We start from the raw sequence: 12,889 nt of genomic DNA on the forward strand, positions 1-12,889 counted from the left end.
GAATATACTGTATATAGGAAATGTTTGTGTGAAAAAAAAAAAAAAAAAAAAAAAAAAAAAAAAAAAAAAAAACTAATAATTTTTGTAAGTTATTTAGACAACCCTAGCGTTCACTAACCCAAGTACTTAAAAAATAAAGTCAGACAGTTCAAGATCCGAACATCGCCGATGTGTTTATCGGCGATTAATTATATACTTTTTCTCTACTGAGAGTTAGTTTTTTTTTTTTTTTAAGGAAATATCTTTATTGAGAGTTAGGTTGTTTGTCTCTATCACATTTTTCTTCATACCCTAATTGCCCAACGATTTTACCAAAAACATCCGAAATGCCACGACGGGTTAGATCTTGATTCATAGGACAACTTGAAATTACTAAAACGTCCCTATTTTGACTTTGAATGACCAAGATGCTCTTTAGTTTTAGCAGTATTCACACGCGCAGCATTGTCCGTGTCAAACAGGAGAACCATCAAGTTGAATCCATCATTTACTATACTAGGATTCACGCGCTTATATGAGAGTGGGTTCAAAATTGCATTGTTAAAAAAACATCGCTCAACTTACTCATCACTTTTTTCCTTGACTTCAACTTCAAACCTCTCTCAAAGTTCACAATCTCTTTGTTCGATTCCAAGATCCAACTACTATGCAGTGGGGTTAAATTTCAGAAGGGTTCATACTGGAAGAAGAGAACAAAACCCTAATTCAGGTTAGTCTTCTCTATGTAAATTGTACAAATTTACACTGTACACACTAATCTATAAGTTGAAGTTTTGAACTTGGAGCATTGTTTCTGTTTTCTGTAATTTTTTTCATGGTCTATGTGATTGAACTCTGCTATTGAAACTTCATGTATTGTGGGTTAGTACCTGCATATTCAAATACCCATTTGTGTTAAGAACAATTGGGTGTTCAACTTTTCTGATATATGTTAGTGCCTGGTGGGTAGCTAAGAAGTCTTGAAGAAAGTGGTTAGGGTTTAGGTTCTGCAATCATGAAGATTGTGTCTCTGGTTAATCATGGTTGGACTATGGTAATTGGGTTGTTGTTGTTGTTGTTGTTCTGCATTGGCTTCACAAATTCAGAGTATATAGATGGAGAGTTTGAGTCTAGAAATGGACATTCTGTTACCTACAAATATGATCGAATCGATGAGGTGAAGAAAGAATGTGCCTCGATTTTACGTTCTGCTTCTGAATTGAAACCCGATGATAATAGAGTGTATAGTATTAAGGAAGAGCTGACTTTTACGAATGGAGATTGGTGGCAGGAGCTAAATGGGGCACCTTTAATGCCATTTGATGATAGAAATATTTCGAATGGTTCAATGGATCTCCGATCTCCATTAAAATTGGTTTCCTTCTGGGTTACTGACGTGGATCGTGCTCATAGATCTAAGAAGTCAGTCAGTGTCAGTGGTGCTATGCAAATTGGCATGACACTAGATGGCATATATATGGAAAAACCGTATGAGGGAAGTCCTCAGTTTACTATATGGCCCCGTCACTCTCAACTCTCTGTCTTTTTCCAGGGGATTTCCATGGAATTGGAAGAAAACGGTGGGGAAAGAGTGATGTGTTTGTTGGGAACCACAATGTTGCCTTCTCGTCAGCCTGATTCTAGTGATCCATGGGAGTGGGTAAAGATATCTGGTTATGAGAATCAGCCGCCTCTTTTGCAGGATGATGAAATCTTGCTTGTTCTCCATTACCCAAAGAAATTCAACTTGACAAAAAGAGCCATTCGAGGAAGCATGAAAAGTTTAAACCCGAAATCCAACCTTAAGTACTTTGATGAAGTCCACATTTCTTCCTGGATGGTTTCTTCTGCAAAGTATGAGTTTGGCTCCGATCAGATTGTGGGAAAAGCATGTCATCCATACCCATATGAGGACCGATTGATGAGTGGCAACATTGATGTGTATAAAGGTCCTCAATTTTGTTCAATTCTTGAGCGAGTTAATAGTAATGGGAATGGTATGACTATTATGCCAAACTGGAGATGCAATAGCACTGATGATTTTTGCAGCAAGTTGGGTCCATTTATGTCAGATAAGGAGATTAATGCCACAGATGGGGGCTTTAAAGATGTTAAACTTGTCTTGCAGGATGCTCGATGTGAGGAAGAAACTTTAAAGAATGATGGTCTTGTAAGGGTTTCTGCAGTGTTTAGAGTAGTTCCTCCGAATCAATTCAATGCAGCGGTGAGGACTGGGCTCAATAACATGACTCTTTCTGCTGAAGGAATCTGGAAATCTTCCAGTGGGCAGCTTTGCATGGTTGGTTGCCCTGGACTTGTTGATGCAAAAGGAAATGGTTGTGATTCTCGGATCTGTTTGTATATTCCTCTTTCATTTTCCATTAAGCAACGCAGCATAATTATGGGGACTTTTTCGAGCATTAATGGAAGTACCAGATCATACTTCCCTTTATCATTTGAAAAACTGGTAGAACTTTCAGAGCTGTGGGATCCGGACATTGCTTTCCATGCACATTACAAATACTCGAAACTTGATTCAGCTGCTGCAGTCCTTGAGAAAAATGAGCCCTTTAACTTTGGAACTATCATTAAGAGATCATTGCTGAAATTCCCCAAACTAGAAGACACAGAGGCGTTTCTAAGCAGTCTCTCTCTTCTTTCAGAAGATTTAACACTTCATGTTTCTGCATTTCCTGATCCAATTCCTACTTACGTTTCCCAAAGAGTTGATCTACAGGTGGAGATTGTTTCAGTTGGTCCCTTGTTTGGTCACCGCTGGTCTTCACAAAATGGTTCCACTACAGAAGAGGAGACTCCTTACCATTCCAAGGCTGAGTACACAGAAAAACAGCTTCTTCTGAATGTATCAGCTCAACTCAGGCTTACTGGAAAACCCTACAACAATGTCTCTATGCTTTTTGTAGAGGGTCTTTATGATCAACGGGTTGGGAAGATGTATCTAATTGGTTGCAGGGATGTTCGCGCCTCATGGAAGGTTCTGTTTGAAAGCATGGACCTTGAGGCTGGGCTAGATTGCTTAATCGAAGTGGTCGTATCATATCCGCCTACTACAACTCGGTGGTTGATCAATCCAAGAGCTAGGATTTCCATATCTAGCCAACGAAATGAAGATGACCCCCTCTATTTTAGTCCAATCAAGCTCCAGACTCTTCCAATTATGTACAGGAGGCAACGCGAAGAAATTCTTTCTCGCAGAGGTGTTGAAGGGATCCTCCGCATCATTACACTTTCCGTGGCAATTGCTTTCATTTGGAGCCAACTCATTTACATCAAGGAAACTTTGGATTCTGTTCCTTATATTTCTCTTGTCATGCTAGGCGTCCAAGCTCTTGGGTATAGCCTTCCGCTGATCACAGGTGCAGAAGCTCTCTTCAAGAGGATGTCTTCCGAAACTTATGAAAGCTCATCTTATGATCTTGACAATAGTCAGTGGATCCATGTAATTGATTACACAGTGAAGCTTCTTGTACTGGTTGCATTTTCACTAACTCTAAGGCTATGCCAGAAGGTGTGGAGATCCCGAATTAGATTACTCACACGCAGCCCTCTTGAACCACATCGTGTCCCGAATGACAAGTGGGTACTTATTACTGCCTTGATCATACATGTGATTGGGTATGTGATTGTTCTCATTTATCATTCTGTGAAGACCACCCAGAGTCCACTACAGTCAGAAAAAGTTATAGATTCATCAGGAATTCCCAGTACACTGCGGGAATGGGAAACTGAACTAGAGGAGTATGTTGGTCTTGTTCAAGATTTTTTCTTGCTTCCTCAGATTATTGGGAACTTAATGTGGCAGATCCACTGTCAGCCACTCAGAAAACTATATTTTGTTGGGATAACAGTGGTTAGACTTCTCCCTCATATTTATGATTGCATAAGATCTCCGATTCCTAATCCCTACTTCTCCCAAGAATACGAGTTTGTGAACCCACGTTTGGATTTTTACTCCAAGTTTGGGGACATTGCCATACCTGTAACAGCAGTTTTACTAGCAGTTGTAGTCTATATTCAGCAAAAGTGGAACTACGAGAAGCTCAGTCAAACCCTTATTTTGGGCCGGTGTAGGCTTCTCCCGCTAGGGTCCAGAATGTATGAGAGGCTGCCTTCCAGGTCATTTGAAGCTGAACTCGCTTCTGGTGTCAACAAAAATGACACAGATGAGAAAGAGCATGATGATGAAGAATGATTCAGGTTCCTTCCATAAACTACTGACAGAGTGAGTTGTCATGTATTTTGCAATTATTGTGTTGTGATGGTTTATTGTTAAACTTGAGGTAACTTTTTGATGAATAAATTATGAAAACTTTGTTTTACCTTCATCTGCTGATTCATTTTAAAATGGGGTTTTATGTTCATGAAATATTTACTTTGACGTCCGTTTGTCCACTGTATTCAACTAGACTGGGATTTGTTTGATGTAGGACACTTTTAAGTGTTTAGTAATTTTTATATTTTAGGTTTCTTATTTATTTTCTTTTTATAATTTTTTTTACAGGAAGTTTAATTTTAGTTAGTTTTTAGGAATTATTTTCTTTTTGCTATTACGTTTCTTTATGTTAATAATTTTAATAAAATCGATATTTGTATTGATAATTAAATGAATAAAAAATTAATTATGCACTTAACAATATACATATTTGTATTAGGTTTTATTATAAATATGTATACTGTTAAGTGCATAATTAATTTTTTTATTCATTTAATTATCAATACAAATATCTATTTCTCTAAAATTATTCTTTGTTTTGTGGATTCAAAACATTCACCTTGTGGATTCAAGGTATAATGTTCCTCGTGAACAAATTTATCACTTCTGCTTATGTCAGTTGATATGAGAACCTCGTCTTTTCCCGTTCTGATGGCAGATGATCGTTTTTGTGACAACCTCGCTGGCGACGAAGATCGAAAGAGAGTGGCTCCTTTTAGGGCCGAATATCAAGACTGTTAGCGTAAAACTTAGCAAACGTTGCAAGATATTCAAGCAATGCTTGTTAGGCTTAAATTGGGTCTAGAGCAAAACCGCGATGACAATAGGTTGCGCAACGACGTAGATCGTTTTTATCATGTTCGTAATCGCAACCCCTTCCCTCCGCATAGTTTTGGGGGTCATAGATATGCACGAAGATATCATGATTATAAAGATTATGACTTTAGGAATTTTCCTCCTAGTTTTGATGGTCTCATGTTGAAGATTTTCTTGATTGGCCGGAAGATTTTGAGAGTTTCTTTAATTATATGAGGATTCTAGAGGATAAGAAGGTGGCCCTCGTCAGTCGTCACATACAATTTGAAGGAAAGAGCTTTTAATTGGTGGGAACAGTTGCGAATTACTTGTGCAAGACAAAAAAAAACACCTATACGATCTTGGTTGGAGATGAAAAGACTTTTGAAAGTCAAATTTCTTCCACTAGATTATGAGGGGTAGGAGGAGATCCAATTTATGCCATAGGTGTACAAAGGTTCAAGCCTATACCAATTCATCATGGTCTCCAACTCAACATCCTCCTCCAATGAAAAGGTTTACACGAGAAGGTAAAATCATACCAAAAGTTGTACGTGTCCAAGAATTGCAATCCCGTGGTAGTTCCCAAGAATTGGAGAAAAAAGGAGATACAAAGAATGAAGAATTGGAGAGGGTTCCTTCAATTATTACAAGTGATGGTTGTAAGACATTCAACACAACCAAAAAAGGTGGTGGTGATAACAAATTAACAAGGAAAATTTGGTTCTAAAACAGCATTCATGCTTATTGAAACCCAAAAGTGCAGCTATGGTTTCTTCAGTCTAGTTACCATTGCGGCAGGTGAGCAACCACCATCAACAACAATCTCATCAAGATCGTGAAAGTACAACAAAATTGCTAGGACCCGCCACTTGTTTTGAGCATGCTAGAAAGGTTGAAAATTCACATTCTAAGCTGGTGACCAATTGTGAGCGTGAGGTTGAAGTAGAAGGAGATAATGTTGTTGTACAATATATATGGTTAATATATGGTTAGTGGTGCTACGGAAGTGCTGCGGACGTTTTTGCGGTGTTAAACCTGTGGCTTTTCAATGTCATTCAACAGTCTTCAAACAAAGAATTTTCCCTTTATAATTGCTGTTGAAAATTGAACGAATTCTTTCAAATACTCCGACACTGAACCAACTTAAATAGCTCATTTTTTTAGGTATTAAATGCATTTCTTGCTTCATTGAGTTATAAAAAATAAATAATAATTGAAATTAGTTAGATTGTCAATTAAAATAAATAAAAAATATTATAAATTTACAAAGTCAAAAATTTATTACATCTTCAACGTTAAAGCCACTAGGAATATGATATTGGATTTGTTTGTAAAATTCAGAAAATTTGTTAACAGTTTTTTTATTGTGTGATAAACGATTTTACAAACATGATACATTTCGAGACGTCGTGCCCCCTGGTTGTCGAATAAAATATTCATGGATTCATTATTAATACGTGATTTTTTGTTGATCCGAACCCGTTATTAGATATTCTCTAATGTCAATCCATACTTTGCATAATGCTTCATCTTCTTCAATGGACCAATTTTGTTTCGTACGCCTAGAATTATGTTGGGTTTTAGATGGTTGGAATTGAGAAATGAGGTTGGAATTGGGGATGTGGTGGGTATGGAAATAAGAGTATTGGGGTTGGAATTGGGGATGTGATAGGTATGGAAATAAGAGTATTGGGGTTGAGATGGATTTTTTGATTGAAAAAAGTTTGAAGAATCTAAATTATAATTATAATTGGATTGCGGTAGTAATTCAGAGTCATGAGATTGGTTGAGAAGGGGGCGAAAGAATGGAAGTGGAGGATCCATGGAGATGAATGTTAAAGAAAATATTGAGAGAGAATTATTGAAGATGAGAATTAGTATTTATAGAGTGTAATTTTTTAAAAAAAATAAAATAAAATAGTCGTTTAAAAGAACTGTTTCAAAACATATCAAGATGTCAAATTGAAGAGACAGGAGCAGCCAATAAAATATTAAACAAAATAATAGATCATATCCAAACACTTCTTTGTCTATAGAGAAGAGCATAGAGAAGACTATGTGGGGGTCACAAAAATGGTACTCTATTTCATGCGCATACCACCCCTATTTTTCTCTATTTTTCACACTTCTTCTCTATTAATTGTCGCCCATCAGATGCTCCGAGGGATAAAGGTCAAGACCTGGAAAGGCCTACTGGGTTTGGGAAGTGTGACAAGAATGGACCTACCCATTAATTACCTCACAGGTATTTCAAGTGGATTTCAATACCTATCCAAAGTCATTGAATTACAACCTTTGGACAATTATATGAGAGCTCATCTTTCTCGTGGGGTTGGACTGTTCAAACGAAATTGGGTAATTGAATTTCTGTACAATTGCCCAACAACAATAATGACTCCTCATATTTGTACCCATTCTAATTTGATTTTTCTGAATTTGGAGCCCATTGAAGTGGGCCAGAAGAATTTCATTCTAGATGAAATTGGGTCTGGTCAAAAGTTGGAAAGACTTGATTTATTTCTTCTTGAGTTGCCAAGGGAAATTGAAAGGCTGGTTGTGGTTAGTTTGGATGATTCGCTTTGCTATCCAATTTTTAATGATCTTTGTGTTAAAATATGTGCAGTCATCTATGACATGATGGGCTAGACGCGTCTTCCATTTATACCCGCTACCATTGAATGGATTTACACACAAAGAGATATCAGTAGCAATGGATTTGAGACAGCGAGTGTTTGGGTTTTTGAGGATGCAAGAAGTAAGAAAATTGGGAACCTCAATTGGGAAAATGGGGTTTTTTGGAAAAGAAAATCAGAAGCTTTGGTGTTTGACAAATATTGAGACAGCAAGTGTTTGGGTTTTTGAGGATGCAAGAAGTAAGGAGGTTAATGATGTTCACATTCTTTATGGAGATGTGGAATTTATTCAAGGTCGTCTACAAAGTGCAGTGAATATCGCAATTTCTTATATGACAATGGGCTATAGCCGAGACTTCCATCAACTTGATCTAGATGTCAAAATGCATCATGACGAGGGAGGAACTCTACTGCAGATTAAATTTGAGGAAGAGTTCTTTTGAAGTAGAAGGAACTGATGTATGACACTTTTATGTGTTTAGTAATTTTTATATTTTAGGTTTCTTATTTATTTTCCTTTTATAATTTTTTTTATGGAAAGTTTAATTTTATGTGTACTGCTAAGTGCAAAATTAATTTTTTTTTTTATTCATTCAATTATTAATATAAACATAGATTTATTTGAAATTATCCTTTCAAAACACTCACCTTGTGAATTCAAGGTAACTTGTTTCTCGTGAACAAATTTATCGCTTCCGCTTACATCATTTTTAAATTCGTTCATTGAAATAAAGTCATTTCATCATCTTTTATATAGCTTTTGAAACATAACAATGTTTTATATCTGCCAATTTTACACTACTATTTACTACTTTTATTATTTCCACTCTCTCTTGAATTGTTTGTGACCTTAATTGCATCTTTTAGTCATCTTTTTACAAAAACCCTGTAAATGCAAGAAAATATATCTCCGAATTTCTTTAGAGTTTCATTACATTTTTCGTTTTTTTTTTTTTTTCTCTTTCTCTTTCTCTTTCTCTTCTATGCCTATTTATAGGCAATTACAAGTGTTATAACAAATTTCTTATGTTGGGCTCTTAGTCTTCGGGCCTTCTTCCTTTTGGGCTTGACTCAATCCGGTGGATCTCAGGTGTTGGGCCTGTTGTATTACTTTTTAAGCTTGGGTTAGAACCTGCTGCCCAACCCGATGCTTTCCTCTCGGGTCAGATCCGGCCCACTCTATCTTCAGTATCCTTAACTGCCTTCATAATTACTCCCTAATAAATTAGGGGGTAATTATTAATGGCTGCGAATCTGTGACGGCCCAAGTTTTTCAACCGGTACGTCAGTGATGAATCGAAAGATGATCCGATAACGGATCCGAAATGCAGAAGCAAAATATAAACAATGGTCTCTAGAGATATAACATGACTCTAAGAGACCATGGTGACCCTCAACGAGGTCACGGGACCCAAAGGAATCAAATGCGGAAACAACATTTCAAAAACGGACAAGAATGCACCTAGGGGCAAAATAGTCATTTCCAGCCTAAAAGTGGGTGCAACAGAGCACACCATTGGAAAGACAATGAAAAATCAATGAACTTAGACTCAAAAATTGCTTGATTCGGAATCCGGATGAAGAAGATATGGCTAACGGAAGAAGAATGGGCAAAACGGTCAAAAAGATGGCAACCAAGAACATCTAACCGGTTAGGAGACCTTCCTAACCGGTTAGGAAGCCAAAAAACATGAGAAACACATTGCCCATGCACATGTAACCGTTTACGAAACCCCTCGTAACCGTTTACATGTGAAGGAGGCAGAATGGGCAGCCCAAAAAACTTGGCAGCAGGGGTTTTCCGGGAAAAATGGAAATTTGAGGGCCAATATGACATTTTCTAGAAAAACTCAAAGAAGAAACCCCCCTCAAAATCGAGCTTTCTACGTGACTCACGAGAAAAATTGAAAAATACGCAATGTGAAATGCCCAAAATGCCCTCCCAAGAAAACTGGTCCAGAGGGTCCAAAAAACTGCTAAATTTAAAAACTGAGAGCTGAACTTCGGATGCGATTTCCGATGCCAAGATGGCATTTTCTGGAAAAACACAAAAAAGAAACCCCCCCCTAAAATCACATTTTCTAAGTGACCATGTGAAGAATGGAATTTATTTCCCAAAAGAAATTCCCAAAGTACCCTTAGGTCAGAATATGCAACAAAAATGAAAAATGAGTCCGTAGGAGGCTCATTTCACCAAAGAAAAAGCTTTGCCCGGAAATGACCATGCATGCAAATGTAACTTAGAATATCTAATAAGATGTGCTATAATGGTCCATGGCCCAAAAATATGGCCGATGCAAAATATGACCCCCCAACGGCCAAAATGTCAAAAATGAAGTTTGGAACGAAAACTTGGAATTCAAAACTATGAAATGGTTTCAAAATGCTGCTTGGCCCTTGGCCACACTTCATACATGGTGAATGAATGCTAATGGAAGAATCAAAATGGAATTTCCACACCCAATGCAAACATAGTGAATCGAAAACTCAATATTTTACAATACTTTCATAATATTCCATGAAGTCAAAATTTACATAGGATACAATTTACATGTCATTGGCCTCCGGTCTCATCTCATACAAGTCAAATACATCGTAAAGAGTGTACTCATGTACACATTACATATAAGGAATCAAATGTACACATGTTGACATATAAGACTACAATTGGCATTCCAAGCCAACCTTCACAAAAGTGGAAGTCTCCAAGTCCACAAACCATCCAAGCATAATGAAGACCTCAACTTTGATTCTTGCACCTGAAATATGCCCCAGTATCATAGGGGTGAGTAATATAAAGCTCCTCGTAGGAAATGAGCATGCATCGACCTACGTTTTACAAGTTGCATGATTTATCATTGTAGTTCATTCCACCTAATGTCTATGTTAAAGGTGAGACTCAAGGAGCATCCTAGCTACCTAAGATCATTTATAGCATCAATCACCTCATTCATGCAATTTTAGCAATATATGTTCATGCTTACACAAAGCAACAACATAGGAGCATGCTTACACAAAGCAACAACATATAGATTCTCAAGATTATCAACTTGAAGTCTAAAATGCAACATCAACTAAATATAACAATTTAGCATAATTAGAATATCTAATACCACACATCAAGACATAGATTCTTTAGGTTATCAACAAGAAATCTAAAACTGTGAAATCAACTAAATATATCAATTTAGTATGGATATACTTAACAACATCAAAATCGCCAATAGCCAAAACCACAAGTTAACAAGGTAAACATGATTGTCAACTTGGAATTGAATGCGAAAACAAACAGTGGAATACTTGGACATCACACTCGGAATTCTGCCGAGACCTCAATGGTTATTCCGGGCATTAACTCGCAGGGAAGACCACCCTAAGTGCGCACTATCTCAATGACTTAGAGGACTCACGTCCCCGTACTAGAGCTAAACCCTAACCATCTTAACTCAACAATATTCCAAGATTCCAAAATAAGCCAAATAAGTTCATAACTTATACATATTACTATTACATAGTAACAAGTTAGCAATATAACTCTCAATTGTGCATAATAAGCATTTCATATCCATAATGCTACGAAATCACAAGCCAATAATATATTCATATTAGAAACATACTCTCATGAATATAAACTTAACAACAATGCTCTTCAATGCATATAACACAATCTAGTGAATACATCACAAGTCTAAATTCATGCTCTTAAAATAGAAATGACATCATTAGATCCATGGATACACAAGATAGAATTTAATTATATCAAAATAATTAAACTCTCTAGATTTCAAATCGCTTCCAATTGGCCCCAATTTAATATATGTTAATAGACATATCATGGTCATTACATATATTAACACACAAGCTTAATTAGGCCCATGAAACCACCAAAATAGATTTTAATTAATTCCCTTAATTAAAGTCTCTAGATTTCCAAACTCAACCAAATGCTCTCAAATTAAAGTATGTTAACAAACATGCCAAAACTTAATTTAGAAGCATAATACAACTCAATTCCATGCAAGGTATGGCCATGAACTTAAATATTTCACAAAAGATAAATATTAATTAAAAGAGCAATTCTTATTTAATTAATCCAAATTTAATATATGTTAACCAACATGTTAAAACAAGATTTTCTACCATGCCACAATTCAAATCAAAGTCATATATCATCATGAATTTTAAATCTTATACAAAGAATTAAAAATTACCAACTTTCTAGATTTGATACAAGGCACATATATAAGTTGTATAATCATGCTAAACACTCAATACAACACACACAAAAGCCTAAAACATTCCCTACCTCCATTTGAGATGAAATCTCAAATCCCCACCAAAATAAATCGGCTCCGAATAATCGACGAAACTTCTAGGTTTTGTCGGGGACAACACCATGAACATGAATCCCAAGGAAGCCCCATCAAAAACACAACTTGACTTTAAACTTGAACTCAAGAAATGGCCAAAACGAGATTCCAATCGGTTGGAATCGTAAGCCTCGCCGAGGGGAACAATAAACACAAAGGCATCACCACTTTTTAATGAAGGGAAGAAGTCCAAAAGAGGAGAGAGAAGATGGCAGCCATGGATGGAGCTTGGACCGGCCATGAGAGAGGAGAAGGAGAGAAAAATCTGATTTTTCTTTCTAAGACCTCCTATTTATAGAAAAACTCAAAAAGTGCCCTGAACGGGCCCCGCCGGGTCCGGAAAAGTGAAATTCACGCAGACGTGGTCAAATGGCAAAACTCAGTGAACGAAAAAGATTCCAAATGAGAAAATATGAACAACGGACGAAACGACGTCGAAAACCGAGTCCCGAGCAGAGAGTTATGCCCAAAACAAGTTTAGCGCAAATCGGGGTCAGAAAACCTGAAACTGGAAAACATCATCTAGAAGGAATTTCTAAGAGTCCACGACTCGACGAAATATGAAAATGAATCCCATACGCGGATCCAGGCTCAAAACAAGGCATTGAGCAATAACTTTCATTAATTGCACAATGACCCCTCCAAAAAGTGAAAACTGCGAAACTGCCCCAGAATGAAAATATCTTCCAAAAGATATTTTCTTAGATACCCCTAAAATAAAATATCTTCAAAAGATATTTATGAAAAACACCCCAAGAAAAGAAAAAGTTTCCAAAGAACTTTGCATTTATGCCCCTATGAACACCGGGAGCAATCAGAGTACTTTCTCACGAAAGTAAAGATACGCATCTCATAGAAATCATTGGGAATGAAGA

At 36.8% G+C, this 12,889-nt stretch overlaps 1 protein-coding gene across 1 annotated transcript; it reads left to right on the top strand.

Annotated features, from left to right (window-relative positions):
- Window positions 1-574: 574 nt before the first annotated feature.
- LOC132282458 (uncharacterized) lies at window positions 575-4,325 on the top strand. The gene has a single exon (XM_059784150.1). It carries the CDS (start codon window positions 995-997, stop codon window positions 4,190-4,192), a length of 3,198 nt encoding a protein of 1,065 aa, XP_059640133.1. The 5' UTR covers window positions 575-994; the 3' UTR covers window positions 4,193-4,325.
- Window positions 4,326-12,889: the final 8,564 nt, after the last annotated feature.

Source organism: Cornus florida, unplaced genomic scaffold (assembly GCF_030987335.1).
Source record: "Cornus florida cultivar Cherokee Brave unplaced genomic scaffold, ASM3098733v1 CherokeeBrave_3.0.0_Hap2_Chr11, whole genome shotgun sequence".
NCBI classification, from domain to species: domain Eukaryota; kingdom Viridiplantae; phylum Streptophyta; class Magnoliopsida; order Cornales; family Cornaceae; genus Cornus; species Cornus florida.